Genomic DNA, 18,435 nt, shown 5'->3' on the forward strand with positions numbered 1-18,435 from the left:
CAGGCCATCCCCTGTGGTTCATTCTGGCTGTGAGTTATCCCTTCTGCAGATACATCTCAGCCTCCATCACAACTCACAGCACCAGATAGTGGAAAAAGCCGAGGCCAGGAGTCACGGCAGCCCTGAGTCCCCTCCGTAGACTTACAGGAGAGGTCATTTCCGTCCTTAACATGAGAAGGTGGTAAATGCTTCCAGCCCCCTCTAGGCTTGCTCCTACCCATCCTGGGGGGTTTACACTTCACCCAGACTCTCACAGCAAAAGCCAATCTAGAGAGGAGGGGTAGACCCAGTTCTCAGCTGCCCTAACCTGGGCGCCACGGCTCATGTGGGTTCTGAAACATCGGAAGTAATTAAGGCTTTGACAGTCAGTCATTGCAGTTTACTTAATTGCTGGCTAATAATTAAAACCTCACAGAATGTGGGGGAATCTGAGTACTGGGTGCTGGATCCCCCTGAGCCTCCTCTTCCTGGAACTTGCGGTCTCTGTTGGAGCTTTTGTCCTGAGCTGGGGGCTCGCCATCCATTGCTATATCACATTTTAGCCTTCCAGCCCGAGCAAGTCCCTATAGCCCGGTGCACCCCACAGGCGAGACAAGCCCTGAGAGAAGCAGCTAACAGGTTTGATGATGCAGAAGCCAGGTTTGGTGAGCATCTCATTTGCCCCTAGATCCGGGTATGAGGGCCTCCAGTCCCACCTGTCTGTGAATGGCAAAGAGTGGGAAGCTCCGTCCCCACTGCCCACCCACCTCTGCCTTCTGCTGGATCCGAGCTACATTTCCAGGAAGCTTGCTGTGTGCCGGGCACTCTGCTAAGTGTGTTGGTCCTTAAGCCTCGACACAGCCCGACTAGGCGAGGCCATTCCTCTCCCCACTTAGCAGAAAGGAAAACTGCAGTAAGATGGGATGACCTGTTTACGACCAACCCAGCTGGGAAGGGCCGTGTAGCACCTGAATGATGGGTTTTCTTCTTTACACTGTGAACTATGCTCGTTTTTATTTTTGTTTGTTTCTTTTTGAGACAGGGTCTCTCTACATAGCCCTGGCTGTCCTGGAGCTCACTATGTAGATCAGGCTGTCCTGGAACTCACAGAAATCCACCTGCCTCTGCCTCTTGGTGCAAGGACTAAAGTCGTGCTCCCCAGTGACGGGCCTAAGGATTGCATTCTTGACACCAAATTAAGTCTTTAGGTTAGCAGCTGCTCAGACTTGTCATTCTTGGGAGGCCTGTCCCCTGTCTGATGTCAGGCAGGTAGAAGAAATGGGCTCCCATCACCCTCCCAGTGTCCCCTAGGCCCTCCCTTTTCTCCTGCAAAAATTGCCTCTCTTCCGCGAAAATTTCTTAGTCACCTTCCTGTCATGTAGTGGGAGGCGTGTTTATGTCTGCAGAACTGGCACACCTTGGTGAGATGTGCATATTCCGAGGCACAGCATCATAATGGAAAAATGAATAGGGGTTTTGGAATCCAAACAGATATGATGAATCAAATTAAATACCATGGAGTCATACACCCAGTGTCGTGCCTCATGTGTGGCAAACTCATGGTCACTGGCATTACTGGCAATTCTGTGTGCGTGTACCTGTTTGTCTAATATATTTGATTGTTGGTCCTTAGCCATTAGACTCCATGGACAGGACACTCTCTGTAAGTGTGTGTGTGTGTGTGTGTGTGTGTGTGTGTGTACGAACACACTTCATCTTTGGAGCTATAACCTGTTCTGCAAAAACTTAGCTGTTACGTGCACAAAGGTGCCACATAGGCTGGGAACATCCTGAGAAACAGTAGGGAGAAGATGCCTCCATCTTTGACATATCTTAGCTCTGTTTTGCCCCCAGGCCCACTCATGCTGAGACCACAGAGTTGTGAGACCACCAAGATAGAGGGAGGCAGCCTCCAAGACATCAGAACTTAACCAATAGAGTAAAGCGGAGCATCTTCAGGTTATGTTAATGTCATCCCACAGTGACTAGTACCTCAGATCCCTCCACCCCTTCCCAGATCTTCACTCTCACTGGACACAGTGAGAAAGGAGCAATGCTTAGTTGTGGACCAGTTGCTGGGGTATGGCAGGGTACAGATTTGGAGTGCTTGAGGGGAAGAGGCAGGCTGAGTTCTTCTGCAAATACAACTTACTGTATTTTTAAACTAAACATCGAAAAATGCCTTGGGGAATCACAGGTGTGAATATTACCCACCCCTTTCCTGAACACATACATTCACACATTCCACACACATATACAACCAGGTTAAGTATCTGTAGCTTCTTGGGTCTCAGTGGCCAGTTCTTACATGCATATAAGTCCTGGGGTTTCAGTTTCCTGTATCTTTTCTTCCCAAGAGGGCACAACACACACACACACACACACACACACACACACACACACACACACACACACACACACAAGCGCACACGCACACATGAAGGGGGGGGGGGAGAGAGAGAGAGAGAGAGAGAGAGAGAGAGAGAGAGAGAGAGAGAGAGAGAGAGAAAGGAGGAGGAGGGGGCATACCCTAGATGGCCACCAGGCGGCACTGCTGAGGCACAGAGGAACTCTAGGGTGTAGCCTCTTCAGGACTGCCCCAGCCAGGGCTCTCAACAGATCTGGTCACCTCCTTGCCTCCCCTATCCCACCCTGGGGGCTGCAGATAATTCTTGGCCTCCGCCACCTCCTGCTGGTTGCGCTCCTGCACCTTAACCTCTTCCCTTCTCTGTGACACACAGGGCTGAGCTGAGCCATTTCAAGGACCTCAGTGTCTGATTTTTGAGTAGTCTAGCCCTGGGGGCTGCCCTACTTTACTCTATTGATATGGAAAAATGTCGGGGTTGGGTGGAGGTCTTTGAGGAGCCTGGGGCAAGAGGGCACTGTGACTGATAGATCAAGAGTTTATGTTTTATATATATACACATACATATATACAAAGAGTTCTCTGTCACTACCAAGATTTTGGGTTCCAGTTCCCATCATGCCCCGCTGTGCCCCAAGGCGTAGGGAATTAGGAATGAAGCTGATTGACTCTGTGGATTAAATATTTTTTTCCTTAAAGAGAGGCGGACATTTTTTAATGCCACAGTATCCAACCACTACAGACACACACATACACACACACACACACACACACACACACACACACACAAGATTTTAAAAATATGATTGTACTCATTACATCCTGGGATAGCTTTAAGTACTACTGTATCCAGTCACTGGGCATGACACAGCTGATATAGGGGTGCCCTGTCGTATATCAAAAGAGATGAGTTTCTTTCAGACTCTCTATCCTGTGCTACATGCTATTGTGCAACCTCAACCCATTTACATGATCTCTCCGAGTGTCAGTGTTCTCATCTGTAAAATGGAACAATAGCACAGATCTCCCAGAAATGTTGTGAGGATTCAACTGGATTATGTGTGTAAAGGACTGGGCACACCCATAAGTTTCTGAATATCTCTCAGTCACTTTCCTCTTTGGAAACACACTTTGGAGATGAGTGTACGTTGGATCATTTCTGTCAAAACCATAGAAAGCATCACCCTCCTGCGAAACCTGTACCTTGGCACCATCTTCCAGGTTCCCACATAGGCACTTGAGAATTAAACCTTAAAAGATACAGGTGTACACTTTCTGACCCTGCGTCCCATGCCAAGCCATCCATTAAAGCCATGGAGCAGTTCACGAGGTGACGCTTGCCAGGACAAACAGGCATTGGCAGCCAGAGAGATGATGCCAAGGCTGTGTGTGGACAGAGCACAACCAATGGCGTCGAGGCCTGCCGTTTGTCCTTGTTCACCGACCTCATCATGGAGTGCTGTGCACCTGGGACTGACCATGAGAAGCAGCAGGATGGGAACAGAGAGATGGCCGGGCCCAGGTTTAGAGCTGGTCCTAAGAGAAAGTGCCCCAGAGGCTCTGGGGAGAGCCATACAGCATGGCCCTGCCACCCCACCCAGCCTCTCTTGGCCAGCCAGCCAGTGACAGCCAGCCAGCCTGAGTTCAGTCCTGAGGAAAAAAAAATACCTCTTATGGGATTCGGAAATGTTCTCTTTGGCAGCCAAAAGGAGCTTGCTCTCCTGCTGAGTCTGTGGGTGGAGAGAGGCTGGGGCTGGGAGTGGGGGTAAGGTTGGCTTGCCCAGGAGGCTGGAAGGGTTGAGGGAGGAAGGAGAGGGCTTGTCCCATGCTTGTCCCATGGTCATCTTGCTGTCACTGACTGCTGAAGACTGCCTTTTGAGGAAAATTGGGGAAGCTGGGTCCTCAGATCCCAGTGTAAACGGTAAACCGTGGGGCAGGGCCTTCCATCACAGTGTCCTCAGAGCCCAGCACCAAGTTCTGGTGGTACCTTTGTTGTTTCATTTGTATTCATTTTGGGGGGTGTTGTTTGGAGGTCTTTGTTGTCTTTATTTCTTTCCTTTTTGAAATAAGGCTTTGATATGTAGCCTTAGCTGGCCTAGAAATTGCTTATGTAGACCAGGCTGGCCTCAGACTCAAAGAGATCCACCAGCTTCTGCCTCCTGAGAGCCAGGATCAAAGTTGTGTGCCACCACACCCAGCCCCAAGTGGTTATTTTTTTGGTTGTGAGCCTAGCCTTTAACGGCTGAGCCATCTCTCCAGCCCCCAAGTGGTTATTTGATAAAGATTTGTTGGCTAGGTCAATAGAAGGGAGAGGAGGGTTCTTTGAGTTGCATCATTTGGATGCTATTTCCATCCTAGATGGGAGAAAGGATTGAAGCTTTGTTTATCGGTAGAGGCTCTCAGTGGTCCAGGCTAACGTCATCCTGCCGGGAAACCAAGGTTGAGCAAAGTGGTCCTGACCAGTCCAGATTCTGGCCACACCCATACTTCTTCCTCAGTCAGGATTTCCAACTCTTGAATAGGATCTGAACTGCCCCAGAAAATGACTGCTCATCTCTAGCTCCCATCAGCCACCTCACCTTCAGGAATCTTTGCCAGGACTGCCCCCCACCAGAGCAACTCCACATGTTCCCGAGCCTTCAGCACACTGGCCGGTGACATGCTGATGGACTGGAACTGGCCGTGGAGGAATATTCATACCATGGAAACGGGCAAACACTGCCCATCGGAGCGTCCCCTCTTTCAAAGGCCCTAAGCACACACCAGCAGAGTGCTACAAAGGAGATTTCGGGGAGTGTTCATTTCAATCCACCACAGGAAACCTTGCCTGTGACCGCTGCCTCTACTGTGAGACGAACCTCCCCAAACCAAAGCCACAGACAGTATCGGTCACTCAGGGAGAGGGTCTGGGCAGGTAGTGGCCCTGTCTGCAGCCCTTGTCAGGGTTAGGACTTCAGCTGGCCCAGGGTAGATGTGGAGGCCTTTAGCAGTACCTGCTCTGTTGGTCATCTCTGGGGAAACAGAAGAAGCAGGTGACTGGCCCCAGGGCCTGGTTTCAGGAAGATATGGTCTGTCTCCCCTGCCCTGGCCCCCAGTTTCCTCAGGAAGCCCTTTTCATTCACCAGCTTCTTCTGCTCTCCTTGCCAGATCCAGAGTCACAGAGAAAGAGGACAGTCCAGAATGTTTTGGACCTTCGACAGAACCTGGAAGAGACCATGTCCAGCCTTCGAGGCTCCCAGGTGACTCACAGGTAAAGCCTGAGCTGCCCTTGGTGACGTCCTCTCCCTGGGTCTGGAGGGCAAGGCTTCAGGGTCTTTTCACATCTCCACATAAGCATCCCAAGTCGACCAGGTGACCTTGGCCTCTGTGAACACAGGTGTCTGGATCCCCACATTGCCAGTGCTGCAAAGAAAGGGAGCCCAGCACCTCAGCAGGAGCCCTGTAAAGTCTTGTCTCTGCTTATGCTTGAGCATGGGATTTCACTTATCCAGAATCACTGTGAAAACGGCTGGGTGAGGGTGGGAAGCCCAGGTGTGTGGTCTGACATATGTGTTCTGGCCTTAGTCTCCTCATCTGTCAAGAGGGCTTTGTTACTGAACACCACTCTGCTCTTTAGGGCCTATCCTTCTGGGATGCTAGGACCCGGATCCTCCCAACACCTGGGCTCTTCAGCCCTCTGCCAGCCTGTGTCCTCTGGCGACTTCTGTCACTCCCAAAGGAGGGCTGAGTACCCGGAAGGGTCTACGTACCATCACCCACAAAATCAACCTCATGGTATCCCGCTTGCCCCCCAACCCTTAGGGAAACCCCCAACCTCCAGCTACAGGGCACACACCTCTCCCACAGCCCATTTCCCTAGGGCAGCATTCTGGCCCCAGCCTGGTGAGTCAGAATTTCCCATTGGTTCCTCTGGACTTCCCTGGGCTGCTCAGATGAGATCATGCTGTCAGCCCTAAGGGGGATGGAGGACACAACTAAGTTCTGAGGAGGGAGGTGAGCAGGCAGCCAAGGTTGGGAAATCATGGGGCATGGGCATGGAGGCCCGGAGCCTGTGCATTAGGAACCAAAGCCTCCTCAGTTAAACTGGAGAAAGGTTCCTCTCTGTTGCCTGGTACTAGAAAACAGACTGCAAAGCTGAGACATAGGGTTAATGGGAAAGGGACTTTCATCAGCTCGGAGCATGGTCTGTCTGAGGAGTAACAAGACACACTTGCATACCCTCAATGTCAGAGAACTTAGTACCTCTGAGACATCTCCATCTATGGGGTGGGGGGGGGGGACCATGACTGCTGCTGATCTCCATCTTAGGAGCTTTCAACCGTTGGCCCTAGGTCTTCCTGTTGAGACTTGTCTCCTTCTCTCACTTCCCACTACCTCCCACACCCCCACTCATATCCCTGCCTTGAAAAACCAGGCTCTTATTCCCAGACATCTAAGCATCGACCTCACGACTAAAACAGAGGCCATCAAGGGAGTGTGAGAAGTGGTAGTGTGGTTTCTGGAGCCCCCAAACAGTCTCTGTTCCATCCCACAAGCCCTAAGCAGGAATCCAGGTAGAGTGGGGCTCCCACTCAGCTGAATCACCCAGCAGTTTAGCCACCTATAGATGAAATCCTCACCCCCATCCCCTGTCCAAGGAAGTTTCTGGAACATCTCTCAATGCCAAGTCACCCGCCAGGAGCGTGCCAAAGAAGCCAAGAGTTGCTGAGTTGCTCTAAGAGTCACACCCCAAATGATTCACCCACAGAAACAGGGCAGAGGCAGCTGCTCTAGGCGCCTGGCGCCCCAATGCCTGCCCTGAGGCCCCTGGGAAATAGGGAAGACCCTGCTTGGATAGGGAAGAGAAGCCTAAAGCCTTCCCTTAGTGCTGACTGGTTGAGACGAGTGCCCTGGGGCCTCTGGCCCCTCTCTCCCTTTATGAAAAAGAAAGTACCAGCAAGAGCCTATGTCTTCTGTGTCTTCTGTTTACCATGGACTAGTGGCCACATCTTCTCTTAGCCTTTGATTTATATTAGTTCTGCTCCACACTTGAATAGTCTAAAGACCGGCTGACTTTTATGGCTCTTTTGCTTTTTAAAGTGCTATCCATCAATCTTTCCCTGCACTTTGGAATAATAATATTCCCTAGGCTAGAAAGAGGACCTTGGAGAAGAGGCATCTGTGGGACCCACAGGCTGCTGGGGGTAGCTGTGCGTCCATACAGCGTGGGGCACCAGCCTTCAGAGCAAACACAGTCGTGTCCCTGAGGGCCTCAGGGTTCAAGGGGTACATCTGCCAAGGTTGCTGTTACCCTGGAATTCACAGGGTAACTCAGACTCAGTTTCTTTTTGGAAACCTGCTTCCTCTATTTCTATAAGTGTTTCCCTCATTAGAGAGAGTCTGAGGTAGGGACCGTGGCTGGAGAGGAAGCAAAACTGACCTCCCCAGAGGGGCCAGCCTCGGGCTGGGCACCTGCTGAAAGTCAGGAGATCAGCTCTGAGCTAGAAACCCTTTCCACTGAGATCTAGAGATGGATTTTGGTGCTTAAAAAAATTGAGCTTCAAAATAGGGGAAGAGGCGTTTTATATTCAGAGAGTAACACAGAGGGTAGGCCAGAGACAGAACTGGGTGAGGAACCCCCATTTCCTCATGCCCTTGCTACTGTGGTGGACACCAACTACCCACACCAGCTCCCCCGGATACCTCCATGCTTTCACCATGGTCTGCTGCTGTTTATCCCCCGTCTCCTCCTCCCCCAGCATCATCAGTAACCATTTCGTGGGCAGCTTATTTTTGTTAAGCATGTACTGCATGAGCCCTGACCTTCCTCTGTGGTGAGACAATCCCTACTGCATTCAACACAGCCGTCCTGGGTATGCTCCCCATTGATTCCCTTGTGAAATGCTAGAATACGGGGTGAGCATTAGGTCTGAGTTACACCACGACCCTGGCTTCCCTGCCTTCGGGGGATTTCCATTCTCCCACAGGAGATGGTGTCGAGGTCAACAGTAACTAGAAACTGACGCAGAACTGCAAAGGATACTGGGACTGCTGGGCCCAGAGGGAAAGATGGGTGTAGGTCAGCTGGGAGTACTCACGAGGTCACCGATGGCCCCCTGGTCAGCTGCAAGGACCCCCGTTGTGCTGTTTTTCAGGACCACTGACCCTCCCTCCCCCTCCAGGTTTGCTAAGGAATAGGAAGAACATTTTCTCGGGCTCAATAGAGACCATTCTGGAGGGTTTTTCTTTTTCCAAGCAACTTCACAAAAACAACAACAATAATAATAAAAATTAATGTCTGCCTCCCATCCTAACCCTGAGAGTGGCTGGCCGTGAGAGGAATGTGGTCACAGACCAAAGGTTCCTCTGCTTTGTGTACCTCATGTCTAGCCACAGGTTGCCTCAGATGTCCCAGCTTTGGTGGCCCACATACCTCATGCCATTCATTCAGCCTTGTCTTACTTTTCTTAGCGATAGAGAAGGGTTCAAAGTAATTTGGAGTGGGACCATTGCTAGGCTTGGTGAACTTATCCATCACAGCCTGAACCAAATCCCTGATCACCATTCTTGCCAGATCTCAGCCATATTTCCATTCTGGCCCTGTGAGAGAAGGCCTCGGTGTGTCTCTAGCCTCAGGCCTTCTGGTATCCGCCTGCCTGTAGCTTCCTTGGCCTGGCTTGGTGGCCTGGAGGCTTGGGGCTCCCAGATCTTATTGTATCTCTTGTCTGCTTTCCTGGGTCCACTCCTCTACCCAGTGAAGGCCGTGTCTGTTCCCTGAGGAGTCTCCGCTTCCTCCTCTGATGCCCAGGCCTATGGCTAGAACCAGTCTTCCTGGGACCTGCTTCATGTCTCAAGTTCCCAAAAGCTTGTCTCATACCTTCAACATCTGATTTTAGGTTTTCATAGATCTGGTAGCCGAGAATCAGCTCTAGACAGAGGTGATGGCCACATCCTGAACAAAGTGAACAGTCAAGGTTTTCTGCACTCTGGTGATCAGTAGCCCCCACTTTTCCCGACCTTCCAGGCCTCACTGGCTCTTACTGGTTGGGTGAGCATCTTCTACATGTCAGGCCCAGTCAGATCTGCATGGCTGCAGCCCTCCCAACTCTACAAACATTATATAGGGTAGGCATGATCCCATCTCACTGATAAGGAAGCAGTGGACCAGCAAGATCAATTTATTATTTCAAGCAAGATCAATTCAATTAATTAATTAATTAATTAATTAATTAAATTATTCCTTTGGGCTATTTACCAGAAAATTATTTTTTTTTATTAAAATATATTAAACACTGCCATACTCACAGCATAGGCTCTTAGGAGTGTATGGGATTGCTGTCTTGGCTACTTAGGATCACTGTCCCTTGACAGTATGAGATATCCTGACATAACAAAAGAACATACACTTAGAAGCCCCTACAGAGGGGCATCCCAATGAGGGGACAGGGCACAGAGCGGTTGGGCTGAGGACTAATCTGTGCCATCCGCTCTCTCCCCAGCTCTCTGGAGATGTCTTGTTACGACAGTGATGATGCCAACCCGCGAAGTGTATCCAGCCTCTCCAACCGCTCCTCCCCCCTCTCCTGGCGCTATGGCCAGTCCAGTCCCCGGCTGCAGGCTGGCGATGCACCCTCTGTTGGGGGGAGCTGCCGCTCCGAGGGGCCACCAGCCTGGTACATGCACGGGGAGCGGGCACACTACTCCCACACAATGCCTATGCGGAGCCCTAGCAAGCTCAGCCACATCTCCCGCCTGGAGTTGGTGGAGTCCCTGGACTCTGATGACGTAGACCTCAAGTCCGGCTACATGAGTGACAGTGACCTCATGGGCAAGACCATGACAGAGGATGATGACATCACCACAGGGTAAGCCCAGGGGCCCTCAGACGGCCGGTGCAGAAGGCGTGGGAGGAGAGCAGAAAGAATGGTGGGATAGGATGCTGTAAAAGGAGAGTGGGACTCAGCATGTGTTTGTTGTGCTGTGCCAAAAGGGGTCTGCAGAGGGCTAGCCTGCAGTGGCTGCCTCTGCAATCTCATGTGGCTTGTTCTGGGGGGGGGGGGGGGGGTGGGGGGCTGACAACAGAGGAGCTGATTGGTCCATAAAGGCATGCCCTTATTCTCTTCCCCGAGCCTGTCCTCCAAAAAGTGTGGCCCAAAGAGCCCTGGAAACCTTTGAGGCTCAGCTCTTCTGCAAACTGGGTAGACCGTAGATGACTCAGTTTGCTTCCACATCTGCAAAACGAGGCTAAGAATGTCACCTCCTTGTACCCGCTAAGAGAGGAGAAAACACCGTTTGAAGGAAAGTGTCGGTCAGACAGAGTGGGGGCGGTGTCTCTACTTCCTCTGCCTGGGGTTCTTGGCCTCATTACGGCCCTTGGTTTACATCCTTGGGTTTCTGCTTCTGCAATCCTTCTACCCATAATGCCACAACCTATTTCCTACCCCAGTCTGTTAAACCTTCTTCCTTGCCCTTGGACCCCTAGAGACCCTCAGCTTATCTTTTCTACCATAATAGACAGGGTAGCCTTGGGGACACAACTTGGATGGACATGGCTGTCTTGGAAGTAAAAAGAGGACAGGAAGAATTTGAACTGATGGGGGTCGGGGCTTTCTGACCAACTTTTTCGAGCCCTGAGACCAGAGAGCTGCATGGTTCTGGAAACTTCTCTGGGGTCTCTCAGCAAACTGCCACTTCCGTTCTTCCTTCATGGTTGTCTGGGATCTCCACTCCTAAGACACCCCATAAAGCAGCAGCAGCCCTCCCCTTGTCTCTCGGGTGCCTAAAATCATACTACCAGAGATTGCCACTCCTAACAAAACCCTGCAGCTTCAAGGGCATGGAAAGTGGCCTCTTGGAAGACTGAGCCGAGTTCTGGGCTGGGCCGTCCACCACTCCCAGCCCGCAGCCCACCCATGGGGATAAACTTGGCAGGTCTGGTCACGGTCTGTCCAGCCGATGAGGCTGCTCTGGAGGAAAACAACTGAGGCTGGAATGGCTTGTTTACTGCCTGGCAGATCCCAGGGGCGGCCGACCTCATGCTCAGATCCGCCAGCTTGGAGCAGGGATAGAGAGAAGTCATGCTGTGTTCAGGCCCCAGTTGCTGCTGTGGTCAGAAGCCTGTGATAGTGAGGAAGGAGAGCCAAAGCTGCTCCAAACAGGCCATGTGCCCTGGGAAGTGCCTGTGTGGAAATGTCAGGTCCCTGTCCCCTGATGTCCCAGGCTATGGGGCTGAGGGCTCAGGACTGTGGCCTCTGTGCTAGGGAATTCCAAGACTGGTGGGATCCTCACCCTCGGGGAGCCCCCAGACATAGCAGCATTCTTACAACCCATCGAATGTCCCCAAAGTACAGGAAGGCACAGGACCCCTGAGAGTGTTGTAGGACTTCTAGAATTAACTAGCTGTCTGAGCTAGAGCTACTAAGTTAACCTCTGTATTTTAATCTGTCTATTTGCTGACTGCAGATTGCTGTAGGACAATCTATGGCCCGCTATGAAGATAAAAAGGGTTAATATATGTAAAAGGCTTAGTATAATTCCTGGCTCAGTGTAATTGCTCACTGAGTTAGCTGTTAGGACATTTGTTAGAGTCCCAGACTGATGGAGAGCTCCCATCTTTTATCCTCTTTCCTCTTTCCTCTGGTAATGTGTGTGCCCTTGATTGAGTTAAGTCAAAACAAAGTGTCGTGTCTCCCCCGCCCTCACCCCGTGCCCCCCCCCCAGAGTGAGGAGAATGAGACCTCGGCCTCTCTGCTCACCCCACAGCTGGGTGGCCAGGGAAGCCTGGAGTCCTCATGGAGACTATATGATAAATGGCGGGCAGGACAATATTCACAAAGTAGATGAGAGTATACATTGCAATACTAGTTTGCAATGTCGTTTCATATGTGTCTTTTACGGTCCCTTTTCAACTGGTGGTAACTTTTTGCCCTAGTTTTAGTGTTCTCTGTCCCCGAGTACCTGTCCTGGACCATAAACGGAAGGTCATCCTAAGTGTGCTTAGGACGTCAGCATTGAAGGAGTCACTTTATAAAGCCCAGTGACTTTAAGGCACACCGTCGCTCCTCTGCCAACTGTTTTCAGGGTACACACTGTGCTTCTGCGTTAAAGCAGGGTATGCTAGACTCCGGAATCTTTGGGTGACCCCGCAAACCTAAGCTGCCCTTCTCAGCTTCCGTTAGATCTCATTCCCCACTGTGCTTCTCAGCCAGACTCTGTCATTTATAAAATGAACTGGAGAGATGGATCAGTAGTTAAGAGCACTGGTTGATCTTCCAGAGGATCCGATCTCAATTCCCAGCACCTACATGGCCGCTCGCTCCCACCTGTAACTCCAGTCCCAGGAGATCTGATGCTGTCTTCTTGCCTCCAGCACCAGATGTGCAGTTGTGATGTGCAGAAATACATGCAGGCAAAACACCCATACAAGCTTAAAAAAAAAAAAAAAAAGGCATTTTCCTAAGAAAATTGTTTTTCCAGTTTATAAGATGAATTGGGCCCTTCCCATCCACCCATCAGCCATTTAAACTACTTCCCAGGGACCTCCAAGGCTGGACCTCCTGAGCAGTGAGGCTGATTGCTGAGCCTTTTTCTACCTTCCCCTTGGGTGACACTGTTGGTCACAGGCTGTCCACGTGAGCCACAGTAGATGGCAGTGGCTCTCACCCTTTCTCAGTTATCCCATGGGGACTGTCCTCTGGTTGGTTCTTCTCAGGCTGTGGGAGCTTCGAGTCAGCTCTCCTGGCCCTATCTAGCAGCAAGTGGCTCCCTGGTTTATCATTCGGCAAACTGAAGATGTTCATTCTTCTAAGAAGTGGGGAGAGTAGACCTAGAAATGCTCTGATGCTGCTGCCCAAGGAGTCACATGCTACAATTCAGTTTGATAATCAGTAAAGTATACAGAAGAGTCACAATTTTAGAAGAACGCTTTGTTGTTGTTGTTTTCCCTGGGTTTTGTTTTTGTTTTGTTTTTGAAACAGGGTTTCTCTGTGTTGTTTTGGAGCCTGTCCTGGATCTCACTCTGTAGACTAGGCTGGCATCAAACTTACAGAGATCCGCCTGGCTCTGCCTCCCAAGTGCTGGGATTAAGGCGTGCGCTGGCGTGTTCCACCGCCGCTGCCGCCACCACCACCATCGCCGCCGCCACCGCCACCGCCGTCACCACCACCACCCAGCAGTTTGTTCTGTTCTTCAAGACACGTTTTTTTCTCTCTATGTAGACCTGGCTATCCTGAAACTCACTCTGTAGAGCAGGCTGGCCTCGAACTCAGAGATCTGCCTGACTCTGTCTCCCAAGTGCTGGGATTAAAGGTGTGCGCCACTACCACTGCCTAGCTAGAATTTTGTTTTGTTTTGTTTTAATTCTTTTAACTTTTATTGATCTTTGTGGATTTCACATCATGGATTCCAATTCCACTTACCTCCCGGTCCATAGCATCTGCCTTCTGCCCTTGCAGCCTCCCCCACAAAGCAAGACAAAAAGAAAAACCAAAAATGAAACAAGAGAGAGAGAGAAATCTTGTCGTGGAAGCTGTGGTGTGGTCCGTTGAGTCACACAGTTTACCCTTTTGCCTGTTCATCTTTCCTTGCAAGGGTTCATTGCCTGAGTCATTGGTCTGGCTCGAGGCCTCTGGCTTCTGCTACACCAGGGATAACTGGGCTCTCACTGGGGCTCCTCTTGGATGTCCTGTTGTTTTCCTGTGTCAGGGAGATCCTGCTGTTTTGGATCCATAGGTTGGTCCCCTTCACATGCTCCAGCAGTTCATAGATTTGGTGGATGCTGGTGTGGGCTATCTCATAGCCCTGGTTCTGGGCCTGACTGGTAGCTGGGTTGGTCAGCCCACCGGCTTTCCCTCATCATCACTACCCTGGCAAGCTCTCCAGCACTGCCTCAGCTAGGTCACTCAATGCAGCCCACAGCAAGGAGCGGGGCCAGTTCTGCTCTCAGGCCCTTGGGTCTGGCTCACTCACGCTCACACCACCCAAGGCCAGTTCTGCTGTTTTGCCCAGGTGAAGTGCAGGACCCTCTCTCCCCATTGCTGTAGGGAGGTATGGGGCACATGTGTGTCAGCTCTCCTGCCCTCAGAGCTGGCTCACCTGTACCCCAGCAACAGGGTCAGCTCTAGTGTGCTGTCCAGGTAGGGTGCAGGGCACTCTTGTGAGGGGCAGGGCTAGTTCTCTCACTCTCATGACCATGACCCAAGGGGGCAGCTTTCTCACCTGCCACAGATAACAAGGAGGGAAGGGGGAGGGCATCTTCCCCTTGCCCATGCCACAGCATGGAAGATGGTGGTGGGGCAGGGTCAGCTCTGCTGTTCTCACGCCCTCAGAGTCAGCATCCCAGTCCCCAGCAATAGGGTCAGCTCTAGTGTGCTGCCCAGATGGGGTGCAGAGCCCACTCCCTTGTGTGCTGCACCCAGTGAAGGTCAGGGCTAGCTCTCCCACTCTCGACCAGCTCTCTCACCTGCCACAGGTGGTAGGGAGTGAGGGGGTGGGGAGGGCATCAGAAGAACCATATTTAAATGCAGTTGCAGGGCACTAAGTACACTCACGTTGTTGTCCCTGGTTGCCACCATCCACATCCAGTACATTTCAAGTGACCAAGCTGAATTTCTGTGCTCATTCAACAGTGGCTTCTTCTTCCCTCCCTCTTGCCATGGCAACTAGCGTCTACAAATTTATCTCTGTGGATTGGACTATTCTAGGTAACTCGTGCAAATGGACTCATGCTATGTCTTTTTGTGGTATATGTTGCCTAGCATAGCATCCCTGAAACTCATCCATAGTATGTCAGAATTTCCTTTTTTATGGTTGAATAGCATTCACTGGTTGTGTGTACTATATTCTGTTTGTCCTTTGGTCTTTTTAGCCATCTTTTAGGAACTGGGAATCACCATGATTCCAAGTTATATAAATACTTGTTTGTTGTATAAGTGTCTGTTCTTTGGGGTGTACACAGAGCGAGGAACTGGTCATACAGTGATTCTATGTGAATTCTTTTGAGGAACCACTACAGTGACTGGACCATTGTACATCACCACCAGTTCTACAGTCTTGAAAGCCTCACTGTTTATTAGTTTCTGGTTTAAGAAAAAATAACCATCCTAACTGTGTCTGTCAGCTCTCCTTACTGTAGCAACATACCCGAGATGCTTCGTTTAAAAGAGGAAAGTTTTGTTTGGGTCTGAGTTTGAAGATTTCAGTCCATGTTTGGTTATTCCTGTTGCTTTGAAGCCCTTAACAATATAGCACACCAAGCAGGGAGGGCATGGTGAAGCCAACTGCCCTGTGGGTGAGAACAATGTCTCATAGCCCTTAACGGCACACTCCCAATGACCAAACGCATTACACTAACTTCCACCTCCTAAAGGGTCCACTGCCCCACCCCAAAGTTACCTCTATGGGACACTTAAAATCTAATGGATGGTAAATAAAATTTCATTGTGTTTTTTCAAATATATTTTTTTAGTTTCATTTTGGTTGGGGGTTGGTGTTTTTTGTTGTTTGGTTCTGGTTTTTGAAGCAAGGTCTCATTCTGCACAGGCTGGCCTTGAACTCACTATATAGCTGAAAATGACTTTGAATGAATTCCCGTTTCTCCTGCCTCTACCTCCCAAGTACTAGATGATAGGCATGCACTGAATTTTGTTTTGCTTTTCGCTTTGGTGAAAATAATTGTACATATTTCACTATAGGTGTTCAATATGGGCAGATCAAGTAATTGACATATCCGTCAACTAAGACATCATTTCTTTGTGTTGGGAATGTTAAAATTTAATTCTCTCTACCAGTTATTTTGAAACATACAATTAATTGCTGCCAACCACAGAACATCAGGAGATACTTCTCATACTTTAGTAATGCCATAGAATATTAAAAGTTACTCTTGGCAGGGCTGGAGGTATGGCTCAGTGGTTAAGAGCACTGACTGCCTTTTTAGAGGACCTGGGTTCAATTCCCAGCACCCACATGACAGCTTACAACTGTCTGTAACTCTAGTTCCAGGGTGTCTCACACCTTTACACCAATACATATAAAGTTAAATAATTTTTTTTTTAAGTTACTCTTGGGGCTGGAGAGATGGCTCAGTCATTAAAACTATATGCTGCTCTTGCAGAGGACCTGAGTTTGGCTTCCAGCACCTACGTTATGTGGCTCACAGCAATCTGTAACTCCAGCTTCAGAGGGATTCCATGCTTCTGACCTCCTTAGGCACCTGTACTCAGGTGCATCTGCAACACACACACACACACACACACACACACACACACACACACACACACACTTAAGAATAAAATAAATCATTTTCAAAAGTTACTCTTTGGTCCCAATTGTACCTCTTGTGCTGGTTAGCCATCATCCCTCACCCCCTACCTCATACTCTCCCTGGCTCCCGCAGCCACCCCTCTGCTCTCTCCTTCTTAGTGAAACCCACTTCTCAGCTTCCCTATTTGAGTGGTACATGAACTAGGAACATGAACCTTCTGTGCCTGGCTGGCTGCAGTTAGCCCAGAGTTCTCCATTTTCATCCATGTGACTGCAAGTGCCAGAATTTCATTCTCTTTATTGTCAAATAACATTCCTTCGTGGATGTATTCCACATTTTCTTTATCATTTAACCATCAGTGAACACACAGGTTGATTCTGTGCCCTGGCCATTATTAATTGCTCTAAAATTTCTAGAGAATCCTGACAGCCTCTTTCAGCCCCTGCTTGCACAGGCCCAGTGGCCGGGACCTCATTCCCTTTCACACAGTATTAAGTGCTCATAGTTTCAGTATACCCAGTCATGGGATTGCTGGACCATAGGGCAGACTACACTGTTTCTAATTGTTTGAAGAATCAACTTGCTGTTCTCCCTGATGCCTGCCCTAGTTCTCAGTCCCATCACCATCATGGAACACTTTCTCTCTCTTCACATCCTCAACCAGCATTTTTTGTTTTCCTCTTTTTTAAAAAATAATAGCCTTTCTATAAAAGGGAGGCAATGTTCCACTATGATTTGGGTTTGAACATCCCTAAGGACCAGTGCTGTTGACTATTTGGAGTTCTTCTTTGCAGAAATGTCTACTCAAACTCTTTGCCCTTTTAAAAATTAGATTATTTCGACTTTGCAATTAGGAGTCTTTATACATTCTGTGTAGTAATCCTTTATTACATCCATGACTTGTAAATATTTTCTACCATTCTGTGGGCTGCCCCTTTTTTATTGATAGTATCATTTGATGCACAGACACAAAAATTGTTTGGGTTTTGGTTTGTGGCAAGGTCTTAATAAATAACCCAGACTGGCCTCAAACTCAAGATCCTCAGGCTTCAGCTACTCAAGTGCTGGGACTGCAGGTTTGCTATGCCATGCCTGGTTCAGTGTGTGTGTGTGTGTGTGTGTGTGTGTGTGTGTGTGTGTGTGTGTGTGTTGGGAGGGTCTATGTTTTCTAGTGTGGTTTTGAAGTCCTGACCTCAAGCAATCCTCTTCCCTTAGCATCCTTAGTAGCTGGGCTCCAAGCATACACCATCTGCTAAAGATTTTCTCTATGAAAAAGTCCAATTTATCTGATTTTTTTCTCTTTGTCGCCTGTGCTTTGGGTACCACATCCAAGAAGGCACTGATAAATGCAATGGCATATAGCTTTTCTCCTGTGTTTTCTTCTAAGAGTTTTATAGCTAATTAAAAAAAAAATAAGCCTCCTAGGCCTACCCAGAGCATCACTGCCGCCCCAAGTTCTCCTAATAGTTTGAAGATCGTCTCATCTTGTACAAAAATTTCTAGAGTATCCTGACAGCCTGTTTCAGCCCCTGCTTGCACAGGCACAGTGGCTGGGACCTCATTCCCTTTCACACAGTATTAAGTGCTATGACAAAGTTCTTAATACGCAGCTGGACTCTGCTTCCTAATCACTCCTGCTGATTAATTCAAATATTATCATCTAGGAAACTGAAAGAAATGTTAACTGCTCATCTGAGTATGTCAGCACATAGCTAAAGATTGCTCAGCTATTCGCTAGACAAAAAAAAAAAAAAAAAAAAAAAGAAAAGAAAAGAAAAACAACGCCCCCACCTAATGTCAGTACTTTCTAAAATGAAGCAGTTTTCCAGACCCCCTCACGTCCTGGTGT

The 18,435-nt window shown here is 49.4% G+C and overlaps 1 protein-coding gene across 1 annotated transcript in view; it reads left to right on the forward strand.

Annotated features, from left to right (window-relative positions):
• Positions 1-18,435, forward strand: part of Nav1 (neuron navigator 1) — a 259,488-nt gene that overhangs the window by 145,281 nt on the left and 95,772 nt on the right. The window contains 2 exon segments of the mRNA XM_036202429.1: positions 5,492-5,594; positions 9,823-10,188. Coding sequence (XP_036058322.1) covers positions 5,492-5,594; positions 9,823-10,188 — 469 coding nt within the window.

The sequence above is a fragment of the Onychomys torridus genome, chromosome 11, assembly GCF_903995425.1.
Source record: "Onychomys torridus chromosome 11, mOncTor1.1, whole genome shotgun sequence".
Lineage (NCBI taxonomy): Eukaryota > Metazoa > Chordata > Mammalia > Rodentia > Cricetidae > Onychomys > Onychomys torridus.